The sequence below is a fragment of the Cibotium barometz genome, chromosome 59, assembly GCF_041138505.1.
Source record: "Cibotium barometz isolate CiBa-2024 chromosome 59, ASM4113850v1, whole genome shotgun sequence".
NCBI classification, from domain to species: Eukaryota; Viridiplantae; Streptophyta; class Polypodiopsida; order Cyatheales; family Cibotiaceae; genus Cibotium; species Cibotium barometz.
In genome coordinates, this window is record NC_141104.1 from 20041694 (window position 1) to 20063701 (window position 22008).

The window sequence follows — 22008 nt, forward strand, 5'->3', positions numbered from 1 at the left end:
CGCATATCACCCATGATCTCACCAACCATGCTAGTGGTGTAAGTGTGGGGCCTATCCCCCAGGCGGGTCATCAGTGTCCACTGCCTCACTATAGATGAGCTTGATATCTGAACACAGTCAGACAAGGGTGCCCATTAGCCCCCTTTACTGTTTGCTATTGTTTCTCATCCTCTAATCCTGTCACTAGAGCTGGCCTCTGGGGAAGGAAAGCTTACTGGCCTAAAACTCAAACACAGTGAGCAATTAGTTATTTAATGCTTTGCTGATGATTCTCTGTTATTTTTAAAAGCTGAGAAAGCAATGTGAGAGTGGCCTTGGAGATTGTTTAGGATTTTGCTAATGCCCCAGGTTCTAAATGTAATATTCTTAAATCTAGGATCATAAGCTTGACTGAGGACAATGACTTTGATCTTCAGAAATGGGGATGTGAGGTAGTACAAAAGGGTCACATTGTTAGACTCCTTGTTGGGGTACCCTTTGGGGTGAGACTTACTAATAAACAGTTGGTCATGTGGGCCATAAACAAGTTTGTGGAGAAAATGAAGAAGTGGGAAGGCTTCAAAGTACCCTTTCATATCAAAATTGATATTTGCAACTCAATGTTTGATGCTTATGTCATGTTTCTAAGTCCAGTGTTGAAATTTGGGAAGTGCCACTGGAAGGAGATTATAGGTCCTATCTGAGATTTCTTGCGGAGAAATGATGTTGGTAAGAAAAGAGTCCTTGCCTGGTTGGCTTGGGAGAAGTTGGCAGTACCCAAAAATGAAGAGGGCATTGGCATCATACATTTGCCCACCCACTGTGATGCTAGAAGGATTTTGATGTTACCTAGGATGCTATCTCAAGTATCTACTTGGTCTCTGATGATAAGGGAGGTGGCGGAATTGGCTGAGGTACTGGCCAAAGGTAGATGGGGGAACTTAACTTGGATAGACAAATTGTTCTCACTTGCCCCTTTGAAAATCACATGCTCTGATTTTTGCAAAATGCTTTGCAAGTGTTGGAAAGATAATCTGAGCCTTATGGTTTGGGATGGTGGAGGGAGGGTAACTGGGAACTCCATGCTCTCATTAGGGTTATGGTGGACTCACAAGTTTAATCCCCCCTTTACTCTAGATGGAAAGAGTTAAATCTATTATCTAGGGAGATTCAGCTAACTAGAAAAGAGACTTGATGATTCAGGTGCTTGAGTTGCTGCACAATGAATTATGCATACTCCACAGCCACAGATATCTCACTCTAGATTAAGGATTGCTGGTCCTGGATTAATGGGGTCAAATTGAAGGATGGAAAAACTAAAGACATCTATGAACTTATGAGGAAAGGGGATGCTAATGTTATGTACTGTAACAAAATATGGAATGTAAAGTGGAGTGTTTCTTGCTCGAAAAAGAGATGGCACTTGATATGGAACTGTCAGGTGCCCATGAAATTTCAGGTCTTTTTGTGGAAGGTTTGTATGTGGGCACTTCCCATTGGGTATAAACTGCATAAAAGAAATATGGCTAGTGGTATTTGCCCTAGAGATGCAGGTCCTTTATAGAAAGTGGTAAGCATGTGTTTTGGGACTGCCCTTCCGTAAGGAGCACCTAGGGTAAAATGACTAGGTGGATACAGAAGGGCTTAAATATGCAAACCTTTTGGGAGGACTGGCTACTTGGGAAGTGGGCAATCAGTGATGACCTCAGTGGATTGGTTTTTAACATTGTCAGAACTTACACTTTATGAGAAATCTGAAATTGTTTTCTTGAAGACTACATGTACAGGATTGCAGGATTTTGAGTTGATGAATAAATGTATTTGCATGTGTTGGTCTATATGTAATGTAAATAAAATTTGGTATGTGGAGCTAGATTTGCTGACTCAGAATTTGTAGAGGAATATACCTTGATTATGTCCCTGTTACCTTGGCAAAGCTTCATGCATACTAGGGGTCTTTCCCTAATGTGAATTTGTTGGATGTAGGTGAGATGTTGGGTTGAGAAGAAAAGGCCTCCCAGATTTAATGCTGGAAAAATGATCTCCTCGGGGCTGTACTACTAAGGCAATGATGGACGCCTGCTTACTTATCAGTCCAATTTTTTATGTGAAGATGAAAGATGGTACTTTCTTTGTAAAATTTTAAATGAAAGATGGTACTTTTTATGTGAAGATGAAAGATGGTACTTTCTTTGTAAAATTTTAAATGAGATAAAATAGGAGTAGATTGTTGTGGTTGTGTGGGTGATATAGGACAGAGTTGGATAGTCGGGTGTTGGGGGTGATATATGATGTATGTTTGACTTTGAATAGTTAATATAAATACTTTATTGTTCCCCAAAAAAAATTATTGTTCAAAGGAAGAATGGAAATTATATCCTAATCATGTCCTCTAATAGTGATATCAATTACCTTAGCTAAATTCTAAATGTGCATGTATAAAATAAATTGTGAATGACGATAATCTAGAAATGGTGTTGCTACAAAGGATGACCTGGCTCTGGTACTTTATGATGCTCTATAACTTGTTAGCACCTCCAAGTATGCTAGCCATATAGTAAGGGAACAACACCTCAATTATGGGGCCAAGTGCGAGGACCACCCGAAAACTGGTGCTTGAGCCTGGCAAGAACTAGAGGGTTGACCAGCAAGTGCTACCAAAGAAGGCAGTGCTAATTTGGTGTAGTAAGAAACAATCATATTAACTTAGTCTTTGTCGAGTTGGGATCCAATTTCTTTAGCTTTGCCTTGAGTTAGTTGTGGAGGAGTGTCTCCCAAGGCATTGGCTTGCAATCATCTACATGCAAGTAGATCCCCATTGCTCTCTTGGACCACTTGAAAACTGGTGCTTGAGCCTGGTGAGAACTACAGGGTTGATCTAGAAAGTGCTACCAAAGGACGCATTGATTTGGTGTAGTAAGAAACAATCATATTAACTTAGTCTTTGCTAAGCTAGGATCCAAATTCTTTAGCTCTACGTTGAGTTAGTTGTGGAGGAGTGTTGCCCAAGGCATTGGCTTGCCCTCTTCTACATGCAAGTAGATCCCCATTGCTCTCTTGGACATGTAAGTTGATCTATGTGTGGGCATGAGCATCTCAATGAGAATTGAAAATGTAGTCTTTTCACAAGATTAATGTAATCTTGTTTTCCTTGCTATTCTCAAAGGACCTCTCCATGGCTTCTTCCAAGGTAGGAGCAATATTAGTAGCACCATCCATGGGAAGCTACTATTGAAAAAAACTCAGAAATGGACTCGTGGTGGCTGAGGACATGCACACGCACACTGTTTCACACTACCCCATTCTATACAAGAGACACATAACGCAAACAGGATTGTCTATAGTAGTTGCCCATGGGAGAGAGGGGCAAATCGCAATTGCATGCTCTAGGTAAGTTCTTGTGTGGAGATAGTATTTACATCAAGAATCGCAAAGAGCTTCTTGTGAATTCCACCATGATGGTTGTGTAAGAGTAAAGTGAAGCACAAGTGAAAATGGCACACGATGTGGCAGACATAAAGCAAGCAATTGAAGGTTGCGAACTTAAAAGCATAGCCTCAGTGGGGGTGAAGCAAGGGGAGAGAATTGCACACACCAAAACACAATTGCCTTGATTAAGGAACATATAAATTGATATGACATAGAGGCTAAGATAATCAAGCCCATAGATAATCATAGTATCTTGTAGTAAGTTTTCTAGAGATAATCACACTATACGTAATAAAATTCTCAAAATTCAAAGCATGCAAGACACATGGTGGCACAAACACATCATGCATAATTCCACAATAATAGAATGCAAGGGAACTAGTTCTGATATCTTTCCAAAGCAGGGCATCAATCTAAACCCATTCACTCCTTTGTGTGGTTTCATACTATCTAAAGTGGTAATCTAAAAAGTGCCTATTCCCAATTTAGTCGAAATCCCCAAAAGGCGTGTCCACCAAAGCTTTAAACTTGCACGGATGCTAACCCATCCACAAATTGAACTGGAGTACTAGATTACCTACATCAACAGTCATGCCTTGGTGTACCTCTATTAGCACAACTTGTTGTTCATGATATGGGACACATTGTTGAAGCACTTGATCCACCCCTATTTTATAGAGAATGCCTACCACTTTCGTATAGTTTTTGTTACTGAGTGTTGACTTTTTCCATCCCTAGTCCCTATAGTTTGGAAAAGCTCCCTCCATGATGAACATTAGCATTTTATCATACAAATTGGCCTCCTCGTCCCCTCACAAATATAACACAAATGTTGATGCATCTAGTAATTAGTCTTGTTCATGTTCATGCCTGTTCATCAAATTCTATCCATGGGCGAGAGAAAATTCATGACTCCAGTTTGGTTACTTGTTTCGTTACTCGGTGATGCTAAATGTGAACCCTACATCCATCTTGCAAGCTTGCCTACTAGGTTGGGTTGGGCTTTATGGATTGTGAAATGCAAGGCTTAATGATCTGTATGAAACATAAACTCATTTGTAAGCAAGTAGTGATGAAACTTGTTGATGGAGTAAATCATTCCGAGTGATTCTCTTTTTGTTGTGGAGTAGTTCTTCTCTGTTTTTTGGGTAGCTCAAGCATAGTACAAGCAAGTAGTGTGGAACTTGTTCATGGAGTAAATCATTATGAGTGCTTCTATTTATTATGGAATGGTTCCCTCTTTGCTTTTGGATAGCATAGTAGATAGTTTGGAATAATCCCCCCTTAGATTCCTGCATCAACACACTTCTGATGGGGCCACATTGGATGCATCTACTACAAGCACATGGAAATTCTTAGTCCAATTCGGTGGAATCAAAATTGGAGTTGAGGTTAGCATTTTTTGTTCTAAAAAGCAATTTCATAGGTTGCGAACCATACAAACATTACATCCTTCTTAGTGAGTGCATACAGCACAGACGCCACATCTGTTAGAAATCTTAGAAATCCATTGTGCCACTTATTCTATCCCAATTCCTTAATATTATTTGGTGACTTCAAGTTTTTGATTCCTACCACTTTCTTTGGATCTATCACCAAGCCTTCTTCCATGTGACTATGTGTCCAAGTAATGATCTGCTTATGATAGCAAAAGCACACTTGGTCAGGTTCAAACTTAGTCATGCCTGCACTTCTCTAAACAAATCCTAAGGTGGTGTAGGAATTCTACTCTCTTTCCCTATACACTGCAATCATCCACAAACACCTTCATGAATGTTGTGAGGTGCTTTATAAAATATTTCCCTACACCATCTGCTAAAAGATTGCAAGTGCATTCTTCATCTCAAAGGTCATTACATTAGAAACAAAAGCTCCCCATTCCATCACAAATGTTGTTTTCTTTAGATCCTCTAGAACCATATGGACTTAATTATACCGTTGAATATGTCAAGAAAGGAGTATATCTCATGCAATCTACCTCATCAAGCATCAAATCTATAAATGGTAGAGGAAAAGGGTTAAAAATAGTGGCATCATTGAGCTTTTGATAGTCCACACACACTCTGAGTTTGCCATTTTTCTTTGGTACTATTACTATGGGTGATAGTCAACTTGCGTTTTCTATGGGTGGATAAATGAATCCCACTCTGAGCAATTTATTAATCTCCTCCTTTACTTGTTTTGCATTTTTTGGATATTCATTTGATATCTTTGTTGTCAGATCGAAACTATTGCATCTTCTTTGAGGTTGATCCAATGTTGGTAGTAGAAGAGAAGGATCAATACCTTTTCAGATTCATGTAGCTTCAAAAAATGCATCTTTGTACTCTACTATTAGTTTTTTTAAGTTTTCAATTGACCTCTTTATTGAGTTTTTCACTGAAATTGACTCGTGGTAATTACATCACCCAGCTTCATGTATGCTAGCTCATCTTGTCTTGTACTCTATTACTTATATGAATAGCTATGCTTTCTACTCTATTAGCTCATCTTCCAGGCTCAACTATGCTTTCTTCATGTATGCTAGCTCTTCTTGTCTTGTACTCTATTACTTATATGAATAGCTATGCTTTCTACTCTGTTAGCTCATCTTCCAGGCTCAACTATGCTTTCTTCATGTCTTTTAGCTCATCTTCTCTTGTACTCTATTGCTTGTCATGGACAGATATACTTTCTGCTTTGCTTCTAGGCTTGGACAGTTATGTATTCTACTTTGCTTCCATCTAGGTTGCCTTCATCTTCTCTAGAGGTGGGTGTGAGAAGTCCTCATGTTCCTCTTTTGATGTAATGCGGAAGTATATGCATGCACTATCATAATGTATGGCTTGTATCAGGAGACTATTCCCTCCATATCAACCTCAAACAATGAGACTATCTCTCACTTTTTTCTAAGAATTGCTTCTTCTTATTCATCTTCCACTCCAACTAGTAGGTTTAAGCCTTCCACAAACACTAGGAGGACTCTACCTTCGGGGTCACTACCACCTCCACCTTGATTTTCTTCTTTCCTTTTCAAGTTACAAGATTGTAATCCAATCTTTCTTCCAATCTTGCTTCATTTTGCCATGTCGGAGCCATGGCCTTTCCAATAGCATGTGGTAATGCTCCTGCTATGGCCTCCATCAATACCAAAAAGACAATTAGAAAATCACATCCAACGATGCTTATTTGTTCTCCCCTCATGATGCCAAGAGGAATGACTCTCCTTTGATCGGCCATTCTAACTGCAAATAGTGAAGGCGATACCTAGTGCTTTTGTAGTGGGTTTTTAACGTTACATTGGCATCAAAACGTTCATCTAACATTGCATTTGGAATGCGCTTGTCTATAGATTATCTCACTGCTGCTACTTATTATGACATCCTTGTATCCATTTTTGGTAGCACTGCTACTTCTATTTTGTTGTAGACCACTTATTTTGATGAGTCTTTACTTTGACCAACACTTTGGGGGCTACATGAATTTTCAACAACTTTTGTTTGTAATTTGGAAGGTGTGCAAGGAATGGATTAAGCGTGACATTTTTTGAGATCCTCCCACAATCACAATTTGGAGAACTATTAGTTTCTCCTCTCTCATTCTCGTTATACTTCTTTCCTTTCCAAAGGCTATGGTGGTAGAAGTTTTTCTTGCAGTTTATCACGACTGCTAGCCCACCCAAAATTTGATTTAGCAGAGTCTTTTCCGATTGTTATGAGGGCTTTTTAGCATTGATGACCACACTGACCACTCAAAATTTGATTTAGCGAAGTCTTTTCTTGTTGTTGTGAGGGCTTTTTAGCATTGACGACCACACTATCCCCTCCTCTTCTTGTTGCTCACTTTCTTCTACACTTATTTTCGTGACACATTTTCTCCTAGAAGGTTTCATCTCGGCCTTAATTGTGCTTTCCTCTTTTCCAGTAGTTTTCTACCACAACTATGTGTAGAAACCTCTTGGTTCTTTCAAATCTAATATTGTGCTTGTTGCACCATTTTTGTCACTTTGATGCACCTGATAATTGACCTTCTATTGTTCCTTCCTCCCACTTGATGTGCTTCTACTTTGTTCTCACAAAGTTTTCTTGATTCTGGTTGGTAGGCTCCATGGACCTTGTTAGTATCTAGCACCCTTGTGTTTCCATTTGCTCCTTTGGTAAGTCTGCAATTTGTAGGCGATGTACATGTAGCTGTAGCATTGTCATTAAGACACCTTAAGGGGCATCTTGGCTCCCTTGGAGGTTGATCTTTTGTTCTCTCTTTCTCTTTTGGTGGTTTGTCTTCTTCTGTCATTGTAGCTCATGTGACTGGGATCCTATTTTGATGAGAGTGGTAGTAGACGGTGGGGATCCATAGGTGTAGTAGCTTTTGATTATGGAAATAGAAGCTACTTTGGATCATGATTGAAATATGCATATTGCAGTCAACTTTTGGCTTCCAAAGCCAAGGCAGCATAAGAAGAAGTTGTAGGTAGGGTTGATGAGGCATAGAGTATAGTCATTTGGTTGAAGGTGGGGTGATTAAGAAGATCCAGGTGATGGGTCATATCGTTGACCAGCAAGCTTGCGCCCTCCATGGTTCCCCCATCCAAAGATGTACTTAGATGGCTGTCTCGATGTGATGAAGTGTGGTGTGTGTGCAAATGACATAGCCAAGTGAGAATTGTAGGTGTCGTCCATGGGCGGGGGTGAAAGGTGTGGTTGTGGTCCTAATAACCTAGACATGGTTAATCACCTTGAGATTCTCTCTCTTTTTTTGCCCTCTTAGGTGAGGACTTGAAGGTTGTTTATTGGTCAGTATCCCCCAAAAGAGGGTTGTGTACTGATTAGCCCATTTGGCTAGATTTGTGAGCTTACCCTTGAGATTGTCTTTGAGTGGTTGTATAAGCTCTTACATTTGTGGCACTGCCCCTTGGTTTGGTGATGAAGTTAAGGGGCAGGTTGGATCTTCGTGGGAATGAGGCTCATTGCATTGAAAGGACTAGGTAAATTAAGCTTGTGAGTGTCCATACTTTGTGTGGGGGCAAGTCCGTGGGATTTGTTTAATGAAGAGGGGACTTGCTTCCACATTGGTTGCCAAACTAGCTTCGTGGATTGATGAACTATTTGATGTATCACTTCAATTGGGTGCCTCATCTATCTATGCAAAATGTGAGGCTAGATCTCCCAGTTGAGAAAATTCATGCATAGTCCTACGAGTAAGTCCTTTGAAGGCTCTACCAAGCGAGTATTCCAATACATATAGGGCATTTAGCCCCTTGGGTATTCTATGTTAAGGGGGGTGATATTTAGTTACATGCTTTTAGTGATTCTGATTGGACTAGGATGTTATGACACATGGGTGTCCACTAGTGGATTTTTCTTTCATCTTGGTGATTCATGTATATCATGGCTCGGCAAGAAGCAATCAACAATGGCCACTTTGAGTTATGAAGCTGAGTATAAGGTAAATTTTACAATGATTGTGGAGTGTGTATGGCCTTTTGGTAGATCTTCGTGTTGGATATCAGTCCCCCCACCTCCATCTTCGTGTTGGATATCAGTCACTAACAACCAAAGTGCATTGGCCATTGCAAAGGACCCAATGTTTCATGCTCGCACAAAGCACATTGAGGCGCATTATCGTTATGTCAGAGAGAGGCTCATTTCAAGAGAGATTAGCATGGCTTATGTCTCTACACATGACAATGTGGCAAATATGTTCATGAAGGCTCTCTCATGGGGAGAGAAGTTTAAAGCTTTGGGATTATTGCCATTTGGGGATTGATCATCCATATGATCTCTGTACATGTTTATACTATCACTACAAGGGGGATTTATAGGCATTTATATGGTAGTGATGTGAGGATGTAGGCTAATAATGATCCGGGGCACTTTTTCCCTCCTTATGAGGTTTCTTCTCCCGAGCATGTGTACACACTCTTATGAGTGTGCGTATGTGACCTTTTCATGTCACTTCACTTGTAATTCACTCATTCCCATCAATCTACTTTGAGTGTTGTGCTACTCTCTATCTCTACTTGCTTCTTCCATTTGTGTGTTGCTACCTTTATCTCCACTCTAATAATACATGAATACATACACATATATATAGATATGTGTGCATGTGAAAGGACCCCATCATTAAAGAAGATGAAATCAAATATAGGAAAAAGAATTGGAGAGCGAGAGTATTAAAATTTAGATGCTTCAGCCAATCAACTATTTATTAAAGTCCAACATGTCTTCAAACCATAAGAATTTCACCACCTGGCCACTCCATGAAAAATTTCACATAATTTAAGTATTCTAAACTATTAAATAATATTGATTTCATATTTTTAGAACTATACAATCCACTTAATTTTTCATTTATTATTAAAATGCACATCTTTTATGTCCGTTGATAGTTGTGAGTGAAAAACCATTGGAAAGTATAACAAAGCTTTTGGATGTGTGGTATGCAAAAATAAGAGAAGATATATATAAGTATAGAGAGAAAAAAGGTAATGAATTTTTCTTCTATAATAAATTCTCTATGTGTTCCATAATAAATTGCATGTGTGTTCTACAAATAAATTCTCTGTCTGTTCTACAATAAATTCCATGTGTGCTCTATAATAAATTCCATGTGTGTTCTACAATAAATTCTGTGTGTCCATGGCTTAGCTTTACTACTATTTAATTTTGCCTACTTTTCTAGTACAGTTTTACCTTTACCCCCTCTTTTGGGCCATATTTATTACCTAGACCCTTATTGAATATTTTGAGGGTTAAAACATTACCATCAATTATGCATTAAAATCCAAAAAATTAAGAATTTTTGCAAAAGAAAGTTTCTAATTAGTCTAATTAAGAAAATATTGGGCAAAAATGAAATGATTGATGATGAAATTGGTACCTAGGGATGCTGTGGAACTTCAACTTGAGCACATAGAGGGTTACCCATCCTTCTTCCAACATCACCCATTGATCAAAATAGGGAAGAAAAAGGACATGAATATGGTTAAAGTTAGCAAAACCCACTCAAACTTCCTACTCTCATCACACTTTTACCACTTGAATCACTCTAAATCTTAACCCTAAGTCAATTTACCACAAGTTTTGCAACTCATGGGCAAACTAAAACAAACAATGGATCAATAGGTGTCTCTATTCCACTCTAGCACTAGTTTTATTCCTCGGTAGTGGTGCCTCTTGTTCATGGAAGTTGTAGCTTCTCAACGAGCATTATCTTCATCACCAAAGGAGTGCAACCCCCACTGAGAGCATGAAAGCACATTGTGATCATGGGAATGGAAACCTCAAGGGATGTCAAACCCCCAAGCTCTACCAATCCAATGTTTGGGACCCCATAGCCCAATCACTCATGAGAGAGAATCTAGCAAGCTTCCTCTCTTCTCTCATGGAATGTTTAAAATATGCTAATCCCCCAATTAGACTGCTAAGTTTCATCTTCGAGGATGAGTCTCTCCACTAAAAATTAAATGCTCTCTTTAAAGATAGAAAGCGTGCTTCTCCCATAAAGTTTCTAGGTCTTCTAACTCTTTCTTTATGATTGAGTAAAATTCTACTTTCATATCACTACTACATAGGATAAAGTATATCCTAAGATCTTAGTAGTGCACCTTGTGTGGTATGGCTGTTTGTGGCATGGGGTCTCTCAAATATCCACTATAGGTGGATAATTCTATGGTCTCTAGTTTTGTCTTATCTACCAAGCCCCAATCTATGGCTAACTAGATGGCTAAATGACTAGGATCTGAATCTTCTTGGTACTCTAGAGCATACACATTCACACAAAGAGTTAATCCTTTTTCTTTGGCTCCTTCCTCATTAGTTTTTCCCTCATCGTCGACACTTAATAGAGTCAAAACCATGTCAGATGTGTTGTATGTGCCAACAATTACAAAGAGTCTTGCATCGACGATTGGTCAAATGGTGGATCAAGGAATGCAAGTCAGGTTCAATCAACATGGCTGTTTTGTTGAGGACTTAAAAAATGGTTGCAAGCTAATTGCAAAAGGGAGAAAAAGAAGGTAGATTGTTCAAATTGAGTGCAGGCATTCCAGAGTTGAAGTCTGCCATGTTTTCAAAAAGTCAAGGGGTTGTGCGAGACATTGATATTTGGCATAAGAGAATTGGACATGTGAATATTCAAAAGCTGAAATCTATGCAAGCAAAAGGTATAGTTGGTGGTTTGCCCAGGTTCGAATATGATGGTAGTAATCATATATGTGAAGCATGTAGATTTGGAAAGCAGACAAGGTTTCCAAAAGATGGTCAAATTAGCAGAAAACCATTGGAAATCATTCACAGTGACATATGGGGTCCAGCACAGACTCCAACTATCAATGGTTGAAAGTATTATGTAACATTTATTGATGATACAGCAGGATGACTTGGATTTACTTCTTGAAAGAGAAGAGTGAAGCACTTGGGAAGTTCATTGACCTCAAAGCATTGGTGGAAAAATAGTATGGTCAATGGATCAAGTGTTTGAGGAGACAGATGGTGGTGGTGAGTACACATCACGCGCATTCCTTCTTGAGAGAGCATGGGATAAGAAGACAATTACATGCAGGTACACACCTCAACAGAATGGTGTTTCTAAGAGGTAAATAGGATCATTGGTGAGATTGCAAGAGCTATGCTTAATGAGAAGTCTATGCCAAATTATTTTTGGGCAGAAGCATGTGCTACTGCAGTGTACTTGTTAAATAGGACTCCTACCACCACAGCTATACATGATGAGAGTACACCTATTATGAGGATAACAGGATTTAGGCTGAATATTGGTCACTTGAAAGTATTTGGATGTGTTGCATATGTTCATGTACCAGATGAGAGAAGAAGGAAATTGGATCCAAAGGCTGAAAAATGTGTTTTCATTGGGTATGCGTAAGAGAGAAAAGCATACAAATGCTATAATCCAGTGATGACAAAATAGGTTGTTATTAGCAGCAGAGATGTGATCTTTGATGAGATGGGAACTTGGTATAAAGAAAGTGAGCATGTCATAGTTGATGACATAGATGCAAATGAGGATGTGAAACTTCCTATAGGAATCTACGCACTTGAGTCATCCAGTGGTAATGTGAGTCCATGGTTAGGAAGATTGAGACATGATGTGAGCACTTAGAGTAGTGCTATGGACAAAGGAAAGAAGAAAGTAGAAGGTGTTGGCATTGGTATTACAGGTTATGATTCATCAAGCTCAGAAAGCCTTGATGAAAAATTGGGGATTCCAAAAATAAGAACTCTAGGTGTTAGAAATGACAGGTATGTGCCACCACATGCTAGAGAACATGGAGCTTGTAGTAGTGAGCCACAACCAGTGAGGAGATTACAGAGAGTGAGATACCGAGTATAGAGGTTGACATACAACGGTTATGCTATGCATTATGCATATATGACATCAGTGGTAAAGCATGTAGAGCCTTCATGTTTTGAAGAGGCTATTGGCAAGGAAACATGGGATATAGCCATGGATGAGGAGATGGATGCCTTGGTGCATAATGACACGTGGGATTTGGTAGATTTGCCAGATGGCAAGAATGTGATTGGCTGTAAATGGGTTTACAAAGTGAAGTGTAAATTAGATGGTTCAATAGAGAGGTATAAAGCAAGGTTGGTTGCAAAAGGATATGCATAGACACATGGTTTGGATTATGAGGAGACATTTAGCCCAGTGGCTAAGATGGCTACAGTTAGGTCTGTGATATCTATGGCTGCTTCTCGTGGATGGAATCTTTTTCAAATGGATGTGAAGAACTCCTTCCTCAATGGTGAGCTACAAGAGGAAGTCTTTATGGAACAGCCAGAGGGGTATGTACACCCTAAGTATCCCACACGTGTATGCTGATTGAAGAAACCATTGTATGGTTTAAAGCAGGCACCAAGAGCTTGGAGTGACAAAATAAGCAAGTATCTTATGAGCATTGGTTTTCATGTGGGAAACTCAGATTCTTCACTTTATGTGAAGAAGACACAAAATGGATTGGTTGTGATAGTCATTTATATGGATGACTTGATTGTGATAGGTGATCATGGGAAAGACATTGAGGATGTGAAGACATCTTTAAGCACACAGTTTGATATGAAGGATTTGGGTGAACTCAGATTCTTTCGTGGTATTGAGGTGATCAGGACATCTCATGGTATATGGCGGGTATATGGCGGGTGTGCAAAGGTAGTATGCCTTAGACATGTTAGCAAAGTATGGAATGACAGGTTGTAAGCCTATGATGACACCTTTGGAGCAGAATATGAAGCTTATGGTTGATTTGGGTGATGAACTGGAAGATGTCACCATGTACAGGAAAATGGTTGGTAGTCGTTATCTACTTGACTATTACGAGGCTGGACTTGTATTATGCTGTGGGACTAGTGAGTCAGTTTATGCAGAGTCCCAGGAAGCCTCATTTGGATGCTGTCAGGAGGATTATGAGATATGTGAAGAACATTGCCCATTATGGTCTATTTTATGAGTCGTCAGGGAAGAGTTGAATGTGTACACAGATGTAGATTGGGCAAGAAGTTCATATGACAGGAGATCTACTAGTGGGTATGTGTTTAGCATTGGGAGTGCTGCAGTGAGTTGGAGTAGCAAGAAGCAACCACAATTGCCTTGTCTAGTACTCATAGGCAGAGTATAGAGGTGTGGCTATGGCTGTATGTGAGGTGATGTGGCTGAAAAAGCTACTTGGTGATTTGGGTCAACATTGTGATGATGGAGTTGTCATACACTGTGATGACAACATGAGCAGTATACAGCTGGCTATAGTAATCCTGTATATCATACAAGGACCAAACACATAGAGGTCCATTATCATTTCATTAGGGAGAAAGTGTTGGATGGATAGATTGATTTGCCTTATGTGAAGACAGATGAGCAAGTGGCTGACATATTCACTAAGTCACTTGGGAAAGGATAAGTTTGAGTACTTCTTGGAGTACGAGAGATGGATATGATGAGCTTGAGGGGGAGTGTTGATAGCCCAAGCTCATCTTCTTCATCTATGGCTATACATTATGAGCTTGAGAGGGGCTGTTGAGATTACAAGCTCGATGATAGCTAGAGCTAGGCACGATATGTGCTGGCATGGTAGATAGCAGTATGTGTGTGACAATAAATGGCCGCGTCCAGCTGGCCATAGTGTGTGGACATTAGATAGGGTTATTTGGTGTGTGAACATAGCACATTTAGTGTGTGGTGTGTAGTTCTCTTCTATTATGCATTGTGTGAGATTGGATATGGCTTCTCTCTTTGGTTAGGGTTACACTAATGGATTAGGGTTTGCTCTCTTGTGTGTGTGCTCTCTCTTTATCAGTCTTTTATCACACACTACCTCTATCCCCAACAGTGCGTGATAACACACTAGAATCCCTCTAGTCTCACAGAGGTCGCCCAACTTCATTGCCAACTATGGGTAAAGTCTAGTGCCACACATTTAATTTTGGTGCTACAAACATTCAATTGGTCGCCATGACTCTTGGGTTGACCCTACCCGTGTCTGATAAGGATCTCTCTGCGATATAGATCCAAGGCCAAATTTAATTAAAGACAAAGCTAGAATTTCATGTGAAGAAGCAACCCAATGTTTGAGAGCATGTGAAGCACCATGTCAAGGATGGAGTCTAAGTTTGAGTAAAGAAGAAGACATTGAAGACAAAGCCGGCCATGACTGTTATAGAATGTCCATCCTTTAGCTGATCGGAGACGCCTAGACGTTAGTGTACCATCCTAGTGAATTGGTATCGTGGGTGATCCGCATTAAATATTAGTTACCTAGTATTATTAGTATAGCTTGAGACCATGCTTAACAGGTGTATGTTGTTGAGGTGTAACAAGTAGTGCTATGCTTGATGACTGTATTGTGGTCAAAGTGAAACAAGTGGACTACGCTAGATAACTACACACGGTCACAAAGCGTGATACGTGGTTTATGCAATTGTTGTGCCATGCTAATTGAAGTGTAATAAGTGGTAATACACGCCATGCTCGATCATGTGTATAATGATACTCTCATCCTAGTGAAATAAGCGGTGAGTGTATGTTGTGTTTGTGCTTGTGCTTACGGTGCTTGAGCTATTTTTGTAAAAGTGGAAAAACAAGCCCAAACTTGTATTATGCACAACTATCATTAACTTTTTGGGCTATATATTGAATACAATTCTGAAAATACTTATGTCATGGAAATGAAAGCTACACGTATGAAGGGGAAGATTGCACCCAATAGTGTGTTGATGGTGATGTCTAATGTATCTCATGTTTTTATTTTATGTTCAATTTTCTCAATTTGATTAAAGTCTATGGTTTATTCGTTGATGTATTTGTGAGTTTGATTAATTTCTTAAAAAAGTACATCACAATGACATTCACAAAATAATAGCAACTATGTTTAATGTAGTGATTAACTATGTTGATCTATGATTAATCACTACATCATGAATGTAGTGATTAATCTAGGTTAATTATACACATTGCACATGTAGTTAGGATTATGCTGTGTGACTGTGCTCTTCGTGCAAAATCAATTATTACCTCTGAAAATTCATAGCTCAGAAAACCACTTATATATATATATATATATATGTTTTTTTCAAAAACTAATACAATGATAAATGTTACATATATAGGTGACCAACATGCCTATCATGTTACAATGATGTTATAACGGGTGGATGCAATGGTGACCTCACACAAAGCTGCCAGCTGCATCTTCTACATGTACGATGACCATGTATATGAACATGAGCTGCATCTTCTGCATGTACGACCGCGACCATGACCATGTATGCAAACATGACCTGCATATTCTACATGCACCATGACCATGTATGTGAACATGAGCTGCATCTTCTATATGTACGACCGCGACCATGCCCATGTATGTGAGAACATGAGCTGCATCCTGTGCATGTACGACCACGACCATACGACCACGACCAAGCCCATGTATGTGAACATGAGCTGCATCTTCTGCACGTATGACTACGACCATGACCATGTATGTGAGAACATGAGCTGCATCCTCTGCATGTACGACCGCGGCCATGACCATGCATGTGAGAACATGAGCTGCATCCTCGACGGCGACCATGACCATGTATGTGAACATGAGCTGCATCTTCTGCATGTACCTTTTTTTTTTGGCATGATGTACTCTAAGAATGATTGCTTAAAAATACAGCCTTCAAAATTGTTTGAGACAAACCAACCTTTACTACTTCTGTAACATATGACATAGAAAATAGGGTATTTTGTACTGTAATAAGGCCTATTCCCCTGCCCCTCCATGTTGTTAGAGATCTTCTGATGACGGGTGTGCCGGTAGCTCCTCATGTGGACAAGCAATCAAGCCTATCCACAGAGACCCTCATGTATTTTTCTCTTCATCTTGTGACATGTTATTGTTGGAAAACATTTTGGGAGCTTAGTTTCTTGACAGTATATCTTTGATTATGGGGCGCAATTTCTCTTTTAGCTTGATTAGACCAAAGAAGAAGAAGCGGTATAACACCGCCATTCCGACCAGTATCAACAGATCCACCCACTTTGAGAAGCTCTTCACTTGGAATGTGTCCCTCAATATTGCATCACCCGTGATTGACGCGCCACCGGGTACATTGTTCTCGAATGTGAGACCGTGGAAATCATTCTTGTAGAACCCCTGTGCAGAGCCAAACAAATTCCAAAGTTTCATGCAGCTCATCATGCTACAACATATATAACCAAATTAATATGTTTACTAAGCTTATTTTGCATGTATCCATGCATACGCCCATAAAAACACATGGGTACATGTGTTGCATAAGAAAGCCTTTGTGCATTGCCAGTTAAAGGCATTATAATACCTACTCTTTTCAACAAAGATTTTCAAGGCTGGCTATACAACTACTCCCTGCCATCAGCAGATGCCCATCCAGACTGCCCATCAGGGATGGATAGGCAACCAACTTTACCCATCCCACTCCCCACCATCGCGTGGGTGGGGACTAGTGTGTAACTGGACTAAATGTGGTTGTGAGATTCAATTTTGTCTGAGATAGGGTCAAAAAGCAAGGGCTTTACAGTTTGTATTCACTCACACCCATGAAATCTCTTACAATTACCTCATTAGCATATGTGTGGAAAGCCATGAATGATACTGGATATCTCCAGAAGGGTTTTGGAATATCACGAGGTAGACGGAAAAACCCACCGTTCAGCATAAAGACACCCTGGAGGAGCAAATCACTTAGTCAGTAAAGCCCTTCACTAGGGTGATGAGTTGTGTAATGGTGTAGATCAAATAATTCAACAATGACAATTCATATGCCTGCATTGCAATCCAAGGCTGTACGTCCAGGTTCTGTGGATGTAGGATCTATTGAGGATGTTACAGGTTCTAGCAGCTCTACTGTTGCTGTTGTTTTAGCCCCTAAATATATATTGTCTTCATTTGGTGGAGACCAAAGAAAATTTGGGTGGTAAGTGATTATAACATAAATGCACTACTTTCATCATGACAACTATTTCACATACCTGAATCCCTGCTCCTGTGATGATACCCAAGAGAAAGTCTGGGACAATGCTTGCAACCATCATCATGAGGCTTTCCACCACAAGCATGCAGGTATAGAGCGTTAAAACAAAGTAGATGAAATGATAAAATCCATGGTGAAGATCAACCAAGAAGTAGGCTATGGCTCCAGGCAATGCAGATATGAGAAACAAGAAAGGGCCTGAGGAAAGGGTGTTTGCAACAACGAAGGCAGCCACTCCATAATGCCCATTTAATCTCTCCCTATCAAAGACCTGAAAGAATAAAACATTGTGCAGTATCACTTGGTCATATTGCATAATTCATCATTTCCTTGTAAAATGAAGCCAAAATGTATGCATGCATGCATAATTCATCATTTCCTTGTAAAATGAAGCCAAAATGTATGCATGCACAAGTACATCTATGGACACATGCATAGATACATGCATGCATGCATGCATATATAGACACATACACATGCAGTTAGACGCAGCCACCCATGCATGTGCACATGCACTCACACACTTATGCATGTGTGTGTGCACTGGCATGTGTGCGTTTGTGGACATGCACATGCGAGTGTATGTGCATGCCTACATGCGTGCACACATGCACGCGTGCACGTGTATGTGAAAGACCCCAAAACAACATTTGAACATCATGTTGTATGGTCACTCATACTGCACAATTCATCATTTCCTTACAAAAAAATAAGCCAAAAGAAAAGCCTTGAAGCTCTCATGCTACCTTCATGTCTTCCACAAAAGCAGGAAAACCTCCAATCGCCATGAAAGTTAAGAATGCAGCCACAAACATAAGCATTGCACCCCGAGCCTGCAAAAATCCCAGTACATTTGAAAGATTTGAGCTCAACCTTCTGTAAACACAAGACTTGACCTTAAATTATCTCTTGATAAAGCTCTATGAGCTCATTCCATCTTTAAGTTAACATTGGCTATGAGCTTGGGTTGAGTCTTCTGTGTGATTTGGTAGTTATGAAGAGCTTAGTCAAGCTGACCTGTATAGCACTGAAGCTGGTGCCTACTTTGTAGTATATGGTACCGACGCAAATGCACAGTGCTATGTATATAGCTAGCCGGAGCCAATAGTATCCGAGGTCTCTATACATATTCTTGAATGATCTTCTGGTAAGAACATGGACTTGTGTAAAGAAGTTGGCATGATTGGATGCAACCTGCAATGGTGCTCCCTCCTGCATCATCATCATCAACCACCACAAAGTACAATTGATATAATCCCAGCACAACTACAGTGACCTTAACCAGCTAAAACTCTTATATTAAGCATGCATGGTAGAGATTGACAAGACCAATTCTTGTGGGCATTCCTCAAACAAATCAAATTGTATATTGAATTGCATACCACTTTCAAGAGCTCATTCACACGGTTCACAACGTTTATGGCCACATCTGAATTGGTATAAGCTTTGACCAGCATGTCTATGACTTGCTCAGTTCTAAGCTTCACTCCTGGGGCCCCTTCCTCAATGTCCTGTGACTACACAGGTTAAAGTCTGAATACATACATACATACACATTCATGCATACAGATACACACATTATATTGATGTTAACTCACAATTATGACAGAGCAGACATAGTTTAATTACCAAAAAGATAACCTTGTATGACCACTAACTCTCTTCTGTTAAAAAAAATGCCTTTTTATTAAGAGTTCCTGAAAACAAAGAATTTTATTAACCCCATTTGTACTTGGGTGGTGTTGTTTTGAGAGCTTACTCGTTCAAAGTCCTTATTGATCGTTCGAAGGTAATGATCGGATGGGTTCCGAAGGGGCGGGCAAGGGAAACCATTGGCAGAAAAGAACTGCAACAAAACATTTTCAAATGATGCTAATCAGCAATTAACAACCAGTTGTGATAAAGGTAGCCTTGAGAAAGCATCATCAATTAACATTCAAAAACCCTTGTAATTTAGATTAAAGTCTACCTCTCGGGCTTCAGATGCAGCACCAAAGTAGACTGTTCTTCCATTTGAGAGCAGGTACAGGGAGTTGAAGAGCTCAAAAACATCACTGCTGGGTTGATGGATGGAGGCAATAACTGTCCTTCCATCGATGGCTAGATGCCTTAACCGATTAATCACATGAAATGCTGCAGCACTGTACAGCATAGTGATATGTTTAGAGAGGATTATGGATAGAGTTTTATGTGTAAGAACCCTCCTTCCCCATTTTGTATATGCCGTTAACAAACACTTATTGTGCACCCATGGGTTACACATGCATTAGATGAGTGAAACCACCTTGAAGCTTACCTGTCTAGGCCACTCGTTGGTTCATCCAGGAAGAGCAGCCGAGGTCGCGTGAGGATTTCAATGGCAATGCTTACTCGCCGTTTTTCACCTCCACTTAGTCCTCTGGCTCTCCACCCTCCGATTTGGGTGTTGGCAGAACCTTGCAAGCCCATGTCTCTGATTGTGCTCTCAGCCCTCTCCCTCTTCTCCTCAGTGGACATGCTATTGGGGAGCTGCAGTTGCGCCGAGTAAAAAACAGCCTCCCGAACTGTCAATGTCGCCATCAGAACATCATCTTGGGTCACATAAGCCTGCATTGCAGCTCAACAAAATCACTAATATCAGAATAATGTATTGAAATGCCCATAATTAGCAGACAAATCTTCACAAACCAACCATCAGACACGATCAGATGAGTTTGTACAAGTATGTTATGAATTTTGCATGTGTGCATGCTTGTACTTGTGTAATTATGTAACTAACTATGTATGCACGTATCTATGTTTGTATGCATCTATGCACTTATGTATGTATGTATGTATGCATGAGTATGTACGTATCTATGTTTGTATGCATGCATATGTGAATGTGTATATGCTTGTATGCATGCAAATATGTGTGCATGTACATATGTGTATACTGACCAACTGATAAGCTTAATCACACCACCTAATATTGATTAACAAAGTGTTCTGATTTATACTAGCTTAATAACAATTCTTGTTTAAAAAAAAACTAATATGGATTAAGAAAGTGTTCACAATTGAGGTGATTTATACTAGCTGACTAACAATTCTTGTTAAAAAAAACTAATCAAAAAGGTCTTCAGACTAATCAAGTTCATCAACCATGTTTTGGGCGTGCTAATTAACACACGTACAGAACTTCCATAAGACAAAGGTTGTCTTCTGCCGTTGAGAAGGATTTCTCCTGTCTGTTTGGTGTTCGAAGAAAGCCTCCCTGTTTAAGAGAAAAAAGGTCTGATTAATACTGATAATTTAGTCTAGGTAATTCAATTTTATTTTTAAAAAATGGGCAGATTGTCTCAACACAGCCAAGATATCTGTAAGTGCCTTATTCTGCAGAAATTGAACCCAAAATGAAGCAATACATAAAATGTGGGAAATGTACCTGCAAGCGTGTCAAGAAGGGTTGATTTGCCGGAGCCAGAAGGACCCATGATGGCCATGATCTGACCGGGCTGTGCAAAGCCAGTCAAATTTTGAAGGAGGGGCCTTTTCCCCCCATTCGACTTGTTAGAGACTGTCACCCACAGATCTTTCCACGTTAAGATAACCCCTTTATCAAAATTGGGCGATTTCCGACCAATCCCACTGTAGATCCGATCCCCTCCCTTGCCGGGAAAATTCGCCGGATTATCATTCATGTCGCCCATTTGCAACGACCCAGTTTCGCCCTTCACCTCTCTCGCCGTAATAGCAGACCCATTTGCCGGACAAGAAGACCCATTTTCCCGAAAAGAAGACCCTCCTGCCGGAGAAGCAGACCCGCCAGAAGACCCATTTGCCGGACTCCTGGCCCATGCCAGGCCGATTTCTGCCGCCCCAACGTCGGAGGCGAAACCCATTGCTTTCCCGCCTGATTCCGACAGAGTGGACGCCGAGAAAGCATGCGAGGGGGGTAACAGGTGGTCGGAAGAAGTTAGTTCTGCCGAGGTGGGATGATTGGCTGCTACTGGTGCTAGTGGCAAGGCATGGCGATGGTGTTTCGGGCTCCAGCGGGGGATTTCCATATTGGGGAAGGAATCAAGCCAGCATTGGTAGAGCAAATGACGGAGTTGGATGAGCCACCGACGGAGGTGACGGACGGACGGAG

At 40.2% G+C, this 22008-nt stretch overlaps 1 protein-coding gene across 2 annotated transcripts; it reads right to left on the reverse strand.

Moving 5' to 3' along the window:
• Positions 1–15929: 15929 nt before the first annotated feature.
• On the reverse strand, positions 15930–22008 carry LOC147605573 (ABC transporter G family member 1-like). 2 transcript variants are annotated; one of them, XM_086793387.1, is made up of 11 exons: positions 21304–22008; positions 21053–21132; positions 20194–20483; positions 19867–20038; positions 19657–19743; positions 19280–19408; positions 18915–19109; positions 18644–18730; positions 17896–18168; positions 17484–17591; positions 15930–17041 (listed from the first exon to the last, which is right to left on the reverse strand). In XM_086793387.1, the coding sequence occupies exons 1-11, from the start codon at positions 21923–21925 to the stop codon at positions 16805–16807; spliced, it is 2280 nt and encodes a 759-aa protein (XP_086649513.1). In that variant the 5' UTR covers positions 21926–22008; the 3' UTR covers positions 15930–16804. The 2 variants fall into 2 exon arrangements, with proteins under 2 accessions (XP_086649513.1, XP_086649512.1); XM_086793386.1 differs by having other exon boundaries at positions 16579–17041; positions 19280–19414.